General features: G+C 48.8%; 2 protein-coding genes across 2 annotated transcripts in view; both read left to right on the top strand.

The window, feature by feature from the left end:
• Positions 1–5,377, top strand: part of HYDIN (HYDIN axonemal central pair apparatus protein) — a 326,576-nt gene extending 321,199 nt beyond the window's left edge. Inside the window, exons 83-85 of the mRNA XM_084906677.1 lie at positions 1,901–2,131; positions 2,491–2,715; positions 4,770–5,377. Coding sequence (XP_084762803.1) covers positions 1,901–2,131; positions 2,491–2,715; positions 4,770–5,252 — 939 coding nt within the window. The 3' untranslated portion in view covers positions 5,253–5,377. The remainder of the gene's footprint in view (positions 1–1,900; positions 2,132–2,490; positions 2,716–4,769) is intronic.
• A 3,180-nt stretch (positions 5,378–8,557) lies between these two features.
• The window catches only part of VAC14 (VAC14 component of PIKFYVE complex), a 90,596-nt gene continuing 80,557 nt past the window's right edge, over positions 8,558–18,596 (top strand). The window contains exon 1 of the mRNA XM_084906716.1: positions 8,558–8,967. Coding sequence (XP_084762842.1) covers positions 8,864–8,967 — 104 coding nt within the window. The 5' untranslated portion in view covers positions 8,558–8,863. The remainder of the gene's footprint in view (positions 8,968–18,596) is intronic.

Genomic DNA, 18,596 nt, shown 5'->3' on the forward strand with positions numbered 1-18,596 from the left:
CTTCCTCAGTCATCGGGGAAAAGAACTTTAAAAAGGTGAGCAGTCCGCCCATAACAAGTCAGCTGCAGGGCTGAGGGGACAATATATGACAGTTACAGGTATGAGCTCCCAAATCAGTCCAACCAGATCCTGGTTCTGACACTTCTCTGCATGTGACGCTGGTCAAGATCTTTCATGCTGCCAAAGTCGGTTTGGCTCAATGGTAGAGCGTCGGTCTGCGGACTGAAAGGCCCCAGGTTCGATTCCGGTCAGGGGTATGTACATTGGTTGCGGGCACATCCCCGGTAGGGGGTGTGCAAGAGGCAGCTGGTCGATGTTTCTCTCTCATCGACGTTTCTAGCTTTCTATCTCTCTCCCTTCCTCTCTGTAAAAAATCAATAAAATATTTTAAAAAATTAAAAAATTTTAAATCACAACCTTTGCTTAAAAAAAAAAAAAAAAAAGATCCTTCATGCTGTTAAGCCTCATTTCCATCATCTTAAAAAATCAACAACAGCCGGGACTGGTTTGGCTCAATGGATAGAGCGTCGGCTTGGGGACTGAAGGGTCCCGGGTTTGATTGCAGTCAAGGGCATGTACGTTGGTTGCGAGCATATCCCCGGTAGAGGGTGTGCAAGAGGCAGCTGATTGATGACTCTCTCTCATCGATGTTTCTGGCTCTCTGTCTCTCTCCCTTCCTCTCTATACAAAATCAATAAAATATATATATATATATTAAAAGTATTTTTATTAAAAACAAAAACAAAAAACAAGAACAACAGCACAGTGAGGGGAATCATCATGCCACTTACAAAACTGTGTGAATTAAACAATTAAGTACTTCTAGTGCCTGGCACACAGAAATCATTAAGTGTTAGATGCTATCATCATCATCATCATCGATGTCATCGTCGTCATCATCCACTCCAGCAACAACGGGATTAGGAGTGAAACCCACTACAACATGAACCCCTCCAGGACTGCTTGCTCTCAGGGCCAGTCAGCTGTCCCCACTGAGACCTTGTTCACCTGCAGCTCTAGACAGGGCTGCCGTGGTCTCCAAAGCAAACGCAGGCTGCGTCACAGCCTCTCACCTGGGAAGAGCCGCCAGAGCAGAGTATCTAAAGAGAAGGGCCACAACTCAGAGATGGAAGATGCTGACGACGCCTCGCCACACCAGCAGACAGCAGCTGCTTGTTGCTGAAGGATGCCCAGGACCAAACCAGAGACGGTCGGACCTGCATTACCACCGTTTGTCCACCAACTAGATCTGAAATATCATGGCTGACATGTACACATAAGGAACTATTTGACATTGAAATTGGGACTCAAAAGAACTGTTGGCCCAGAAAGAAACTCACTACAGACTGATTCATAGTTCACTGATTCATATTCACTGATTCAGCATACTAACCATTATCACTTGTCGCAGTTTCAGTTCTTACAAGGGTATTTCTTGGATCACATGATCTCGCACAACTAGAGGAAATAATGAACAACATAAACTGATGAACAAAAACAGACCCAGAGAAAGAGAAGCAGCGATCAGACTCTCAAACCTCAGAGGGAAAGTAGGGGAGGGTGGGGGGTAAGGGGAAGAGATCAACCAAAGGACCTGTGTGCATGCATATGAGCCTAGCCAGTGGCCATGGACAACAGGGGGTGGGGGCATATGTGGGGAGGGGTTTGGGATGGGAACGTGGGGATAAGGACAATTATGTGATACCATAATCAATAAAAAATTAAAATAAAAATAATAAAGAGAAGGGCCAGCTGGTAGGGATACAGGCAGGCTGGGAGGGCCCACGTCAGCCTGGCACCCACGCTTCCCGTGCCCAAGCATCGCCCACCGAGAGAAAGACCCCCCCCCGCTGACCCCTCTCCTCTGCCCTGCTTCCTCCCCGCCCTCCTGTGAACCCAGGTGATCTTCCGAAACGAGGTGACCAACGAGTTCTTATACTACGTGGTGAGTTTCAGGGTCATCCCTTCGGGCATCATCAGAACCATCGAGATGGTGAGCCCCGTCCGGCAGAGCACGTCAGCCTCCGTCAAGGTGGAGAACCCCCTGCCCTACTCGGTGACCTTCGCCACGGAGTGCAGGGTGCCTGACATCAACCTGCCCTCCCAGTTCGTGGTGCCCGCTAACTCAGAGGTGAGACCCCGCCGCCTGGGGGCCCCGGAGAGCCGCGATGGAGGCTCTTCCCCTAGGGCCTCTGGATCCACGTTCTGCAACCCCGGAGGTCGGGCAAGCCCTGACCGAGGCCTATAGTGCGCTTGCCCCATTACCTATTTTTAGATTCAAGCAGATTCCAGGTCTAGAGAGACCTGGAGCAGAAGTTAGGAAGAGTCCAGGGGAGGGAAAGTGGACTGAGGTTTGGGCAGAGGTTCCCGCGGCTCACGCTCCGTGTGAGCACTGCCCTGTGCAGTGCCGCCAACCTGCTCTGAGGTCCCTGGGTGGCAGGGGATAGGCGGGACCTCCCGCGTCACCGAGGCCTCTGTCTTCCCTCGCAGGGCACGTTCTCATTCGAGTTCCAGCCCCTGCGAGCCGGAGAAACCTTCGGGAGACTAGTTATGCACAACAATGACTTGGGTTACTTCCAATATGAGCTCAACCTGAAGGCCCTGCCAGCGGTGCCCGAAAAGCCCATCCACTTCCAGACGGTTCTTGGCAGCGGCCAGAGCATCTTTGCCAAGTTCATCAATTACACCCGGCAGAAGACAGAATACTACTGCAGGGTGAGCAGCCCCCGGCCCCACCCCCTGGCCCTTCCCTGGCCAGGAGGCTGGCCTCAGGAATAACGGGAGGAGGACTCAGGAGTGCAGAACTGTGAAACTCAGGAGAGACGGGTGCATCATCATATAGCCCGGGAACTCCCAGCGAGAAGGAAATAGTGCAAGACCTGGGCTCTTCCTTAAAGACTTTCTGTCTTAACAAGCTGGGAGGGGTGTGGGGAGTTTTGCTTCCCAGTGCATGCTCAGTAGTCATTAAAGGACACAGGAGAGCGTAACGGTCATAAGGATAGGCTGTGAAAGCCAACAGACCTGGATTTGAATCCTGGCTTTACTATATCATTCATATGTATGTATGTATATATATATATATATAATTTCAGAGAGGAAGGGAGAGGGAGAGAGAGATAGAAACATCCATGATGAGAGAGAATTTTAAAAATATGTATGCCCCACAGTGGGGATCAAGCCTGCAACCTGGGCATTTGCCCTGACCAGGAATCGAACCGTGTCCTCCTGGTTCAGAGGTCACCGCTCAACCACTGAGCCACACCGGCTGGGCTTTACTATATTCTTTGTATGAATAACTTACTAAATCTCTCTAAGTTTATCTCTAAAGCGTGGTCATACCCTGACCTTACAGGATCTCTATGAGGATTTTAAAATACATATAGAAAACCATTTTCATAGTGCCTGGCCCACAGTGAATGTCCCATATATGTTGCCTAATCTATCAGTCAGAATGTAGGCTTAACTCGTAAAACAGAAACCCAAAATGACAACAAAATAGACCCTTATTTCTCTCTCAGATAACTGCGGGCATACGCAGTTTGAGCTGGAATGGTAGCTCGATGACATCAGCCACCCAGCTCCTGTCCTGATGCTCTTCCCTCTGTAGAGAGTTGCTTTGGTCCACATGGACCAGGACAGCTTACGGTGACATCCACATTTCAGCCAGGGACAAGGGAAAAGGATTTGGGGGGGGGGGGGGGGCCTGCACATACCATTTCCACTCACATTCCATTGAACAGAACTGCAGAGGACCTCACCTAGCAACAAGGGGAGCCAGGAGATGTAGCCTTTACACTGGGTGGTCATGTGCCCAGTCAACATCAGAGCTACAGTCAAGGGACAGAGGCACTCGATCAGTTCTATCAGTGGGAGAAGCTAGAGTATGCTGTCATACACCAGGAGCCTCGATATCTCAGTGGCTTAAGAGCACAAAGGTGTGTCTCGTTCGCACTGTCTATGCAGTGAGGCTCAGCGGGGGCTCTGCTCCTCACAGCCCCTCAGGGATCTAGGCGGACGAGCAGCCACCGTCTCCCATGTTTCCAGGCCCAGTACCAGAGGGGTGAGAGGTCCCTACAGGGACTTGCATGGGCAACTGGATACTCTGGTGTGGAAGTGGCACCTTTCACTTCTCTCAGCTGATTGTCCGGAACTAGTCTCACCGGGTCCATGAGGATCTAGATTGTTCGGTCTTCCATTCGTATGGAAGGAAAGAAGAGCCGGTTATGGCGAGCCACACCAATGACTGCCATATTAACATAATCCAGCCACGTGTCTTTGGGCCTCCATTTCTTTATAGTAAAACTAGAGGCCTGGTGCATGAATTCATGCACAGGTAGGGTCTCCAGGCCTGGCTAGCGATCAGGGCTGATCAGATTGCCCCCCACCTACCTACCTCCTCGCCTCCCCCTTCCCTCACTCCCTCAGTGCCCAGCTGGTCATCCACCATGTTCCGCATCGCCCCCTAGTGGTCAGTGCACATCATAGCGAGTGATCAAACTCCCGTTTTCCTAGTCGAATTCCCAGGGGGGACACTTTGCATATTAGCCTTTTACATAGATAGATAGATAGATAGATAGATAGATAGATAGATAGATAGATAGGAATAACAAAAGTACTACCTATCTTCAAGGGAGTAATATAAGGACGCACAGCTTTCTTATATCCTGCCCGACCGAGCGTGGAGGAGGGCCTGGGGATGGACTGGGCTGCTGCCATGCCCACCAAGACCCCCCCGTGTGAACCGGGTGTGCACCTGTCCCCCTTTCCAGACCGACTGCGTCGACTTCCACACGGAAAAGGTCATCAGCGCGGCCGCGGGGTCCCAGGGCGGCACGGAAGTCAGCGTGGAAGTCTACTTCGAGCCCAGCCACCTGGGGGAGACCAAGGGCACCCTGTCCCTGTCCTCCATCGCCGGCGGAGAGTACATCATCCCCCTCTTCGGGGTGGCCTTGCCCCCGAAGCCGCAGGGCCCCTTCCAGGTCCGGGCCGGGTACAACATAGTCATCCCCTTCAAGAACGTCTTCTACCAAACCGCCACCTACTCCTTCATCGTGGAGCACCCGGCCTTCTCCGTGCGGGCCGCCGAGTCCGTGCGGCCCAAGAAGATCAACAGCATCTCCGTCTTCTTCGAAGGAAACCCTTCCGGCTACAAAACACCCATCACCAGCAAGCTGATCGTGTCGTGCCCTCCCGGCGACGGCAGGGAAACAACCATCAAATGGGTTTATTATCTGAAGGGGGTGACCCCTTAGCTGTAACCAGGGACAGTTGGATCCAGAAGAATAAAAAATTTAAAAAAAAAAAAAAAAAGCCCCGCTTTGATATCTATATATTGTTCTAGCCTGGTGAATAGAGAAAATAAATAATCAGAATTCTCAAAGGTCGTGTGTGATCCTCCTCATTCACCTTTGTCCAAATTATATCTATTCCAAACACATGAACGAAATGTATTCCCTATTAAATGTGGTCACACTACAAAAACAGAGCTATCTTTTACTTTGTGAGGGCAAGTCTCCGAATTTGGTTTCTTTAACATGCCCACAAAAGCTCAAGTGCCATGTCAGTAATCCCCATTTTTTTAGTAAGACCACACAGGTGTCACACTCATGGCCTTCTGTTGTACAGAACTTTAGCAGTGCCTGATGCTGAGGCACCATAGCTTCTTTTTTAAAAACCCATGATGCTCGGAGAGCTCTTAGACGTGACTCTACTTGGATGGGGTGTTTTATTTTGCTTTCGCTATTTTCAAAGCCACTAACAGGTAAGTGTAAAAACAAGGCATCCTACCGATGTATTAATAGATGGGTTACAACTGTGAAGTGATGGCCAGTGTGGAACCAGGAATATCAATTATTGACCTGTCTAGAAGCATCTAAGCATGGCAGGGCTGGGCAGGCTGGCCTGCATGGAGGAGAGGTGAGTACAGAGAAGGCCATGGTGGTCGTTGGGCTTAATTCTCAGCGCCACTGCTAGTCTAGTTATGAATAAATAGCCTCATTCAGTTGGCATTTTCAAGATAGATAAAATAAGCCACTTCTTTCTTTGAACTGCTGAACTAAAGGTAGAACAAAGATTGGGGCCTTGAGTAAGAAGCTGGTTTCTTAGCAACCTCGTCCAAAAGGTGGCCTCAGGAGAAAAGAGTTCCTCCAGTAAAAACATATAAAAATTCTTACTGTTTCAGTTATTAAAAAGTGCATCACATAGAGCCCTTGGGAATTTGGTTCACCTTTAAGAAAATGTCAAACCAAGCAGCAAAAGAAACAGATGAGATATTATATTAGATTAGAGGCCAGTGCCTGGCTGGCGATCAGAGCTGACTGGGTCCATCTCGCCCAGTCTCGGGGAGACAAAGAGGGACTGCGGAAGGTTGGCTGTGGGAGCACACTGACCAAGGGGCAGCTCCTGCATTGAGTGTCTGCCCCCTGGTGGTCAGTATGTGTCATGGCAACCGGTCGTTCAGTCAACTGTTTGTAAGGGTGGCTTAGGCTTTTATATATATAGATATGGGTCCAGGGGAAATGAATATGCACTGGAGAAATAAACCCAAACCATTCCCAGGGATTTGATTTTTTTTTTCATTGATTTCTATCAACCATCATCAGCATCCTAAAGACATCAACCTCTCATGACATTTGGAAATGTAATTATCAGTGTTGCTTGGTATCAAGGTAGGAGATGGAAACATTAAGTGATACATTTTCTCTGGAGGTGAATCTTCATTCGTTGGATTTTGTTGGCAAAGGTTTTTAAAGCTGTGAAAATCCCACTAGTAAAGAAAAACACATTTTTCACAGATTTTCCTAGACAGGGTTTTTTCATGACTTACTGAGTTTGGATTAGTTCCTGTATTTGTTTTGCATAGCTGCATAACAGATTGCCACAAACCTAACAGCTTAAGGCAACACAATTTCTTATCTCAGGTTCCATGGGTCAGGAATGGACTGAACTGGATTCTTGGCTCAGGGTCCCCCAGGCTAAAATCTAGATGCTACCCAGTGACATCCTCATCTGGAGGTTCAACTGGGGAAAGACCCACTTCCAAGCTCCCTCACTGTGTTGACAAAATGTATTTCTTTGCGGCCATATGACTGAAGTCCTCCTCTTCTTGCCAACTGACAATAGGGAACCACTCTTAGCAACTAGAGACCACCCTAAGGTCCTCACAACGTGGCCCATCATAGACAGTTCACTGTTGTTACTGTTTATTCTTCAAGACCACAAAGAGAATCTCTCTCTCTCATTTGAAATCCCTTCTAACTTCTTTTAGGACCTCACCTGATTAGGTCAGACCCACCCAGGATAATCCCTCTTTTAATCAAAGCCAACTGATTAGGGACCTTAATTACACCTGCAAAATCCCTTCTGCTACATAACATAATAATTGCTAGAGTAACAGCCCATCATATTTGCAAGTCTTGGCCACACTCAAGGGGAAGGAATAATACAAGGCATGTACCCAAAGGGCTGGGAATCTTGAGAGCCATCTTAGAATTCTGCCTACCATAGCCCCTTACTTGTGTTCCATAAATTCTAATCTATGGATTGAGGAGAATACTATATTTCCAAGATTGTTCTAAGCTTTAGAAGTGTACCTTTCACTCAGAAAAAAAAAAAGTACCACCTTGTGTTATGTTCATATTTAATACTCATTGGGCTCTGCTGTGGTCTAGCCCTTGTTCTAAGTCCCTGTCCACTGTAGAAGGTTACAATAAGGAACACTGACGCATCTCACTGTTATTGCATCTTTAGCCACACGACATCCAGAAAGTGCTTTTTAAAAACTTACCACATCGCTCCCATTTATGCTCCACAATTTAGTGTGACATTGCGCTTGGAGGGGCTGCTTTACAGTGGCTCCATCTGGGGACCTACACCCAGATGTGGGGCTTCTGCTGTCTGGAATCTAGCCCTTTTCAGGGATCAGAGCATGGTAAACCCATTTCCATTCCCAAATGGTGGGGGGACAGCCACTGTTGGTACCTGAGATTTTTTAGGTGGCAGACGGGTAGTTCAGTTTTGTTTTTTGTTTTTTTTTATTGAGAATTTATTTTAATGTTTTAGAAAAATACACACACAAAAAAAATATTCAAACGCATCGTTTTAGGTCATACGCAAGAATAAAATAAGAATTTAAGATTTTAAGTGAGTTGATCTGAGAAAACTATTTTTTTTAATAAGTGGCTAGAATGTGGCAAAAATCATGATGGTGTGTCACTCCCAGTTTGGGAAACACTGGCATATGCGAAATCAAAGTCGTGAATGAACTTGTGGATTCAGTGGGTATTGAATAAATTACGCTAAGCCATGCTCCCAAGCTGCTGTCTCACAAGCATCTGCAGAAGCCCACTGTGCCCCAAGCCTACCACCTGCGGGAAGTTAAGGGCAAAGGATACCCACCCCACCCATCAGGCCTCAAACCTGGCTTAGGCAATGGGAAGGGGGCGGGGGACGGAAGGCGGGAGTGTGAGAGGAGGAGGCGGGGCCTCGGGGGCGTGGTCAACCACGATGGGCCGGCGTGGGGGCGTGGCTGTGGAGGGGCGGGTCTTTGAGGCGGAAGGCGGAAGCGGCTGCAGAGTCACGTGAGCGGAGCAACATGGCCGCCGCCCCTTGAGCGCGGCAGGTGCGGGAATGGACCTGGTCGCTTGAGTCGCTGGAGACAGGTGCACGGGGGCGGGGTCCAGGCCCAGGTTTCCGAATCGGCGCGCTGCGGCGGAGCGAGGCAGGCGGGCCGGGGCGGCGTGGCCCATGAGCCAGCGCCGGAGGCAGCGCGGAGCCGCATACTCCCCTGGTCCCCGGCGCAGCCCGGGCAGTCGCGGGCTGAGGAGGAATCGCGGGGCTCCGGGGGGCACCCCGAGTTGCCACCATGAACCCCGAGAAGGACTTCGCGCCGCTCACGCCCAACATCGTGCGCGCCCTCAATGACAAGCTGTACGAGAAGCGGAAGGTGGCGGCGCTGGAGATCGAGAAGTGAGTGCCGCGGGCATCCCGGGTTGGGCGCGGGAGCGGAGGGACGGAGGCGGGACCCGCCCTGGCTCCGCGGGCGCCCAGCTCCCTGGGGGGACAGACAGCTCACGCCTTTCTGCCAGGGTTGCCTCCTCGGGTTATAAAGAGCAGGAGATTGGGAGTCCCAGCTTTGCTTCTTCTGACTGACTGACTGTGTGACTTGGGCCAAGTAATTTACCTCCTGGTGCCCAGAAGGCTGCCGTGGGAATGAAGTGACATAATGTATGTGCAGCGCTTAAGGCTGCAGTGAGAACGAAGCGGCATGACGGATGCTTAGTGCTTATTAGCACACAGTGCCGGGCACAGGGTCCTCAGTGTGATGGGAGGGAGGTGGGAAGCATGAGAGTCTGCTAACGAGTGGACCTGCCTTTTTTCTGACTCATTCTGAGAAGTGAAAGGGACAGTTAGGTGTGACCAAGTGGAGAAGTCAGGTTCGAAACCTCAAGATCTCAAGGTTCAAGGGGCCGTTTATGTTGCCTCTGTCATGTCACCCTTCCTTGCAAGTGGAAGTAGGAGTAATTTTGATCTTTCTTTGCTTCTGCAGGCTTATTAAAGGTGTGTGTGACCATGATAGGACAGTATGCTTTATTTCCCAATGTACAAAACAAAATCTTGAACTAGGAATGTTTTATTACAAGTTTTCTTCTACTGTTTTACATTTTTGTTTTCTCCCAGTCAGATCTCTGGTCCCTCCCTGGGGTGCCCAGATTGAGAACCACAGCCTTAACTGCTTTGCGTTTTAGTTCCTCTTCAACTAAAGAGCTTGCACTTTGCTAAGAGGACCCTCCCATTCAGCTCTAACATTCAATATATCCAGAACCACCTAGCTGCTTCTCTCATCAAGGACTAATTTCTTGACTGCTTCTTGATTATACCCTGACTGTCACTAATGCTGGCAACTCTCAATGTTGAGTATTGCTATACTGAGTAAGAGAGCAGAGGTGATGTATAGATATGCCTCCATGTCCGTGGGTTTTATTGGCTGTGAAGGTGCATTGACATTTGGTTTTGTCCATCACTCACTCTGCTTCTCGGGAATGTCTGCTTTTATCACTGCTGGAATCATCTGATGAGCCCTTGAATAAAGGCATTTCTCTCAGCACTAGTGTTGCCTCCAGCACAACCTGTATAAGTGCTTTCATTCTGAAAGCCATCCTGTAAGGGTTTTGTTTTTAACTGGGTTCAATTTGTATTTGACATTGCCCTTGTTTTGTGGAATTTGGAAAAACCCCCAATGGCCTTAACTGGACTAGGACTCCTTCAGAGCAGAAACCCTGTTGTATTTACCCGTATTTTCCGGCGTATAAGACGACCCCCTAATTTTTACAGTTAAAACATAGGTTTAGGCCTATATTCGCTGTATAAGACTACCCCCCCTCCCCCCCCCCCCCCCCACTTCAAAGAAAAGACTTACTTTGCCGTCAAGATCTGCAGGTAATTTTTGTGCAATTTTGGTCTTTTGCCCCCGATTTTCGGTTGACTTTTTTTTTCCGTTTCAAAAGTCGTCTTATACGCCGGAAAATACGGTATCCTCAGCACTTAGCACAGCGTCTGGTGGCATTTGACAGTTGGCATCTAAATGAATGGATGGCCATACATTTTCGGTGGGGAAATAACATTGCAGCCTAAGGGCTTTGCTAGTCAAAAGCGTAGCCCACAGACCGGCGGTGTTGGGCTCACCTCGGAGCTTGTTAGAGATTCTCCAGCCTTCCCCCAGACCTGTGAATCAGAAGATGCATTTTCACAGGATCCCTGGGTGATTCATGTGCATGTGAAAGTTTGAGAAGCACTGGCCTAGAAGACCCTGCAGTCAGTTTCTGGCCTTCTTCAGTCATATTTGGTATATTGAGTAAGAGAACAGAGGTGATACATAGATATGCCTCTGGGTGAGGAGTGCCCTGTTTGGTAAGTTCCTTAGATCTGTGGTCGGCAAACTGCGGCTCACGAGCCACATGTGGCTCTTTCGCCCCTTGAGTGTGGCTCTTCCACAAAATGCCACGGCCTGGGCGAGTCTTTTTTGGAGAAGTGATGTTAAAAAAAGTTTTAAGTTTAAAAAATTTGGCTCTCAAAAGAAATTTCAATTGTACTGTTGATATTTGGCTCTGTTAACTCATGGGTTTGCTGACCACTGCCTTACACTATAGTAGTCCCTCCTTACCCACGTGGAATACGTTCCAAGATCTCCAGTGGATGCCTGGAGCCGCAGGTTAGTACCGAACTCTATATATATATATTGTGTTTTTTCCTGTACATACATATGTGTGGTAAAGTTTAATTTATAAATGAGGCTCAGTAAAAAATTAACAATAACTAATAATAAAATATGACAATTATAATACCCTATATAAGGTTATGTGAATTTTCTCTCTCTCAAAATTTCTTATTGTGCTGAACATATCGCTTGTATACACTGGACAAAGGGATGATTCATATCACAGGCAGGACAGCACAGTATTTCACACTACTCAGAACGGCAAACAATTTAAAACTTACGGGTAGCTTATTTCTGGATTTTCCATGGAGTATTTTCAGACCACAGTTGACCACGGGTTACTAAAACTGGTATGTGAAATGAAATCGTGGATAAGGGAACCACCGTACAGTCACAGTGGAATTTAGGACTTCAACATATGAATTGGAGGGGGCCACAAAATTCAGTCCATAACAGTGATTTTTTTTTTTTTATTTAAGTTTTCACTTGTAGCACTAGCTGGTCTGGCTCAGCGGATAGAGCTTCGGCCTGTGGACTGAAGGGTCCCAGGTTTGATTCCAGTCAAGGGCACATGCCTGGGTTGCGGGCTCGACCCCCCAGTACGGGGCATGCAGGAGGCAGCCGATCAATGATTCTCTCTCATCATTGATGTTTCTATCTCTCTCTTCCTCTCCCTTCCTCTCTGAAATCAATAAAAATATATTTTTTTAAAATAAATAAAAAATAAAGTCATCACATGTAAAGGGCTCTTTGCCAGATTTGTGGGGAGGAGGGGAGAGAAGCTTCCTTTTGTTTGACCAAAAAATTATTTTGCATGATTGTCCCATTAGCTAGAGAGTGTTACCCCATTTCACAAATTTGGAAACAGACTCCTTGAGGTCAAGAAATCTCGAAGGTTTCACAACTAGAACCTACTTTAAAAACCGAGGTTCATCTGTCTCAAAAGTTTTCCCAACCACAATGAGTAGTTTTCCCCAAAAAAGGGAAGCCAGCTTCCCACGGAGCCTAAGGACATCAGAAAAAAACCGAGAGACCCTGTGACGGGAGCCAGCCGGTGAGAGCTAGGGTAGAGTGAGAGGCAGATACAGAGGCAGGCAGGGCCTGGAGGCAGGTGAGAACCCCGGGCTTTATTCTCCCTGCAAGTGGAAGCCGGCAGAGTGTGTTAGGAAGGAGAATGACTGACATTTTCTCGACCTTTCTGGACCAGCGATGGCCAACCCTTGGTCCGCAGACCACTGGTCGTCTGTGAGGTCTTAACGGTTAGTGACCGCAGGTTTCAGGAAACCTTTGGAGCCGCAGTTGCCAACCGGTGGTCCGTGGACCACTGTTTTAAAATCGATTTTTAAAAGCCATATCTTTGGGTGGTCCGTGGACCTTTGGAGCCGCAGTTGCCAACCGGTGGTCCGTGGGGTCTGAAAGGTTGGGGACCTCTGCCCTGGACACTTATGGGAATGAGAAGAGGGAAACCAGTTAGGAAGCCAGTGCTGAAGGCCAGGTGAGAGACACTGCAGGTGGCCTGGACGAGGGTGGTAGTGGCAGTGTAGACAGAGAAGCGGATGCACAGAAGACACACTGGAATACGGAGTTGACAAGACTTGTTGAGGACTAGGTTGAAAGGGAAACCATCAGGAAAAGGGGGGAATCAAGGACGATTCTTAGGTATCTGGGAGCACTGGGTTTATGGCGACATTTCCTAAGAGGAATCTGAGGGTAACTGGGTTTGGGGTGTGAAGTCAGGAACCTAATGCTCACCTAGGGATAGCAACATCATTCGTTTGTTCACTGATTCATTCATTTGCTCTACATTGATTGGCTGCTCTGTTCTTAGCACTGGGACATCAGCTACAAACAAGACTGCCTTTAGGAAGCTTACAGTGTATACAGAGCAAGATGCTGTGGGTTGAGGGCTGACTGAGCATTAGATGGAGGAGGCCTGGCTTAGTGTGTATGTGCTGGTAATGTGTGTGTGTGTGTCAGAGATCCCAGTGTGTACACATTCTGACGGCCAAGTCTGAAGATGGGTGAAGCCTCGCCTCCAACCGAATCACCTTCTTGATGCTGACGGGCTTGGAGGGTTGGGAGTGCACCTGCAGGCTATAGTCAGCCTCGGGGGGGGACGGTGCCCTGCAGCAGGGACACGGAGAAGTCCTCCAGGTGCTCCAGGCCAGGCCGCGGGCAGGGCTGTGACTGTGAAGAGCAACTTTCTGCAGCGACTAAAAGACATTTTGTCCATTTCTAATGATTTTGTTTTCTTATAATAGGTCAGAGGAAGCACTTCTGGTTCTTTCAATTATAGTTCACTAATGAATATTTATCAGGGAATGGGACCTGATGATATTGTTCAAAAGGGGGAAATATATTTCATGTTAAAATTTTCACACTTGAGCCCTGGCTGTGTGGGTTCAGTTGGTTGGAACATCGTCCCATACCAAAGGTTTCAGGTTTAATCCCAGGTCAGGATGAGTACGAGAGGCAACTGATCCATGTTTCTCTCTCCTCCTCCCTCTTTCCTCTCACTCTAAAATCGATTTTTAAAAGCCATATCTTTGGGTGAGTATTTTTTAAAAATGTTTTCACACTTGAATCTCCATGGTTGTTTTAACTGCCACTCTCAGTTTTCCAAAGTCCATCTGCTCAGGTGACAGAGCCAATACTGCATATGGTATCTCCACGAGGGATTGAAATTCTGAATAAGAGAGGGTGATGGCAGACCTCCCAGACACTAAAAACGCAGAAATGGGTGCTTGGCTCAACGCAGGACCCCTGCACTCTAGAATCTCAAGACCAGGCTGTGTTCCAGGATCGGGAGAGCTGTCACCCCCACAGGCTCGCTCTAACGTGCTCCACACAGTTTTCTGAGGGACGCGGCACTTAGGCTAAGATTTCAGAGTGGCTGTTTCAGGTTTTGTGGCTCTCAGTTTCAGGGAATATAGTCTGATCAGTCCTGACAAAAAGTTGGCCATTCCCAGGCCGTGCTCTCCAGGAGAGCTGAGTGTGGGGAGGAATCCCAGCAGGCACTCAGCTCGCTCTGTTGAGGTTGCTTCTTGCTCCGCATAGAGTACTGTGTTGCACAGGGTGGTGGCTGGGCCCCCTCACTGCAGGCTGGGGAGATGATGCCCTTCTTGGTAACCAGGAATGCCAAGTCTCTAGTGTTCCTGAACGTTGAGTTCCAAAAGCCCACAGGTGGAGATGCCCAGGCCAGGCCCTTTGTGAACACTGAAGCCCAGGAGTCGGCTGTGGGATGAGAGCTTCTGAACCATGGTTCTTGCCTGCTGGTGGTGGGCGTGAGGAACAGGGACCCCTGGCACTCTGTGACCAGATAAAGGTTGAACTGTTGAGTTTGACTTGGCTCTTTGGAGCCTACCCCCTCTGTGGGGAGACATACTTATTACCAAGTGGCTTAAGGCGATTTTTGGAGTGTGGGTCAGAACTCCACCCACTCAGCTCTGTATTAGCAGTGGGATTCTCAGCAAGCCTGTTTGATTTGGCCTGGATCACGGGGTGTTTTAAATTGAGAATTTTCACCCAGCTAGTGTTGTCCAGTGGTTGAGCATCGACCTATCAACCAAGAAGTCACAGTTTGATTCCCGTTCAGGGCACATGCCTGGGTTGCAGGCTCCATCCCTGAAGGGGGGGCATGCAGAAGGCAGCCATGATTCTCTCTCATCCTTGATGTTTCTATCTCTCTCCCTCTCCCTTCCTCTCTGAAATCAATTTTTCTTTAAAGTAAATTGAGAAATGTCTCCATTGTGGCTCTGTGGGGCCCACACTCCCACACAGTAGATCTGGGAATCGAAAGCCCTCCCCTTCCCAGCCAGGGCATGGGCTTCCCAGTTTGCTTCGTGTGTGGGCAGATTCACCACACCCTGTCTCACAGCCCTTGGCCTTTTCTCTTGTACCTCCTGCCTGGCCCTTGCAAGCATATGAGTTGGTGAACTCTGGTTTAACCTCCCTGTTTCTCAGTTTCCTCCTCTTAAGTAAATGCACCTTGAAAACATTATGCTAATTGAAAAAAGCCATCACAAAAGGCCGTGTATTGTATGGTTTTATTTATATGAGATATCTAGAATAGGCCAGTCCATATACAGAGTACATGAGTGGTTGGATGCCTAGGGCTTAGGGGGAGGGAGTTAAGGGGAAATGAGGAGTGACTTGTAATGGGTACAGGGTTTATTTTTAGGATGATAAAAATGTTCTAAAATTATGGTAATGGTTGCACAACTTTATGAACATACTAAGAACCGCTGAATTGTACACGTTAAAAGAGTGGACTTAGGGTGTGTCAATTATATCTTAGTTTTAAATAATAAGAATGCCCATAGTATTTTGTTACTGTGTGAAGGAAGCACTCATTAAGCGGTCCCAATTGTCACGTGAAATCCAACATGTCTCCTGCTGTCTCTGCCTTGGCTCTCCTTTATAGTTTCCCCACTGATTATAGCCAATAAATGCCTAGTATTGATTGGCTATAATCAGTATTGTCAGCTAACTCTTAGGCCTTTCCAGAAGGCCTTTGGCCCTTCCTCAGAGGCAGGCGTTCTGCTTTTCCCATTCAATTATTGGAGACTAGTGAGTAAATGGAAGCCAAATTACTTAAACGATCAGTAGATGGAGGAGATATTTACCTAGATTCTCTTTGGGAAATTGCTGCCTGGGTATGCCATCTGAGAATAGCATGTTACACAGAGAACTGGGATGGATAATTGGACCTGCGGGAAGGGGGGGAGGGGGGAAGCAGTAGCCTCAAATCCATGCTGTAACACAGGAATAAACACAACTCTGGCGTTATCTCTTTCTATTATTTTTGGAACCAGGAGCATAGCAGATTCTCAGTCAACATTGAGTGGATGAGCCTGATCTGGTGTGGGGTGTATAAGATCACAGTTTGTTTCTTTAATTCTTATTTTGCACTAATACTGTTACATGAACACTGGATGCCCGGTGCATGGATTCATGCACTGGTGGAGTGTCTTGGCCTGTCCTGCGCCCTCTCACAATCCCTCAGGGGATGTCAGATAGCCAGTTTTGGCCCCATCTCGCTGGCCCGATCCCCACAGGCCTGATCTAGACAGGAGGTAGCCTGACCTTAGGCGTTGAGCGTCTGTCCCCTGGTGGTCAGTGTGCATCCTAGTGACCAGTTGACTGGTTGTTCAGTTGCTTAGGCTTTTATATATATATAGACTAGAGGCCCAGTGCACAAATTTGTGCAAGGGTAGGGTCCCTCTGGGTGGCCTGAAGCCAAAACCCACAGTCCAATGCCGCCTGCAACTCCTACCTGCCATCCCCGCTCATCCTGGCCCCACTATGACTGACTGCCATGGGCTCACGCCCAATCAGTCCCGATTGGGAGAGTCTCGTGCTGCTGCAGCAGTGCTCACCAGCCATGAGCCCTGCATCTGGCATCCTCCCAAGGGGAGTGGCCTGGGGGATCGGGCTGAAATCAGATCTCTGACAATCCCCCAAGAGGTCCTGCATTGCAAGAGGGCACAGGCCAGGCTGAGGGACCCCATCAGTGCACCATCAGGTAGGGGAGGGGTCACGGGAGGGCTCCAGGGCATGTCTGGCCAATCTCACTCAGTCCCAATCAGCTGGACCCCAGCAGCAAGCTAACCTACAGGTCAGAGCATCAGCCCCCTGGTGGTCAGTGCACGTCATAGCAAGCAGTTGAGCAGCCTTAGCATATCATTAGCTTATTATACTTTGAATGGTTGTTCAGTTGTTCTGCAGTTTGGTCTATTTGCATATGACCCTTTTATTATATAGGATGTGCAATGCAATGCACAGCTCATTACATGCATTATCTTCTTTAATTCTCCCAAAACAGGCAAAATCATGGAAATTATTAGCCCCACTTTTCGACCAAGGATGTCTCCTCTGAAGGCATAGGAACATGAATGCAGAGGCAAAAACCTCTGCCACATACTGGCTGGGGCGTTTGGACATCACCAAATAAAAAGGAATTGGGGTGAAATGAAATAATCAACACAAAGTGCCTGACACCCAGCAGATGGGAGCTCAGATATGTGAGGAAGGGGATAGTATAGCATAGTGGGTATGATTTAGACCTTAGAGTCAGAAAAACCTAGGCTTCATGTCTGCACCTGCCATCTTCTTTTTTTTTTTAATATATTTTATTGATTTTGTGCAGAGAGGAAGGGAGAGAGATAGTTAGAAACATCGATGAGAGAGAGTCATCGATCAGCTGCCTCTTGCACACCCCCTACTGGGGATATGCCCGCAACCAAGGTACATGCCCTTGGCCGGAATGAACCTGGGACCTTTCAGTCCCCAAGCTGACGCTCTATCCATTGAGCCAAACCGGTTTCGGCTGCACCTGCCATCTTTAAGTGGTATAATCCCAAGTGTTTCTGAATGTCTCTGAGCCTCAGTTTCCCCATCTGTAAAGTGGGTATTAGAGTACCGCCTAATTCAGTGGTTGGTTGAAGGTTTAAATTGGGTAATGCATGTGAAGCATCTAGCACATTACTTAGATATAGTATGTGCTCAGCAAATGATTACCTATTTCCTACATTCACAGTAGAAACCCAGTGTTAGGGCTTCGTGTCAAAAGACCTCACCTGTGCTCCCTGACCAGTATGGCGAAATGTGTGGGGAAAGCCGCATCTCACTCAGGACCACCGTGCAGCTGAACTGGTTTAGGAGGTGGGAGAGAGGAGCTGGGCTACAGCTGAAAGGGCATGGGCTTTGCAGGTGCATCAAGGGTTCTGACCCTCCAGGACCTCAGGAAAAGGACTCGCTTTCCCGGAGGCAGGGTGTCAGGGGTCCAGTGAGGGGCTGTGGTTGTGTTGCTGAGATGGTGACCCAGGCTCTCCTTTGGCTGATGATGATCCTGAACGTCTTACCCTGCCTGAGGCTCCTCCTCCTATCAGGGAGCAGGTGGGTGGTATGGCACTTGGCACTGTGGGGTCGGGGCATGTCACAGGCTTGGGGAAAGGTGTCCTGGGAGTGGAGAATGGAGGCGCTCAACCGCCTCCATGGGCACTTCGGCAGCCAGCGTTCTCAGTCTCTCTCTGACAGATGAAACAGTGACGCCTGCGACCTTCACGCTCACAGTGAAGGTCCCAGGCGTTGTGAGTGTGAGAGTCTCTGAGCCAAGTATTAACTTCAAAACTAGTTCGGCTTCAGCCCCCCCACCTGTGGCTCGCCACCGGAGATGAAAGAGGAGAGTGTGGTCCTTTGAAGAGAGACTAGGCTGGCCCTTGTTCTGCCGCCCTTTGTTGTTGTGCTCTTCCCTTGCCACGTGCCGGGAAGCGGAGGCCAGGTCCTGCTGCCGCAGCTTCGGAGCCCCTGGAGAGGCTTAGAGCACCTTCACCCTGGGCGATGCCCTTCAGGGCCATTCGCGGGGTGCATTTTGGGATCC

The sequence above is a fragment of the Pipistrellus hanaki genome, assembly GCF_964339955.1.
Source record: "Pipistrellus hanaki genome assembly, chromosome: 15".
Lineage (NCBI taxonomy): Eukaryota > Metazoa > Chordata > Mammalia > Chiroptera > Vespertilionidae > Pipistrellus > Pipistrellus hanaki.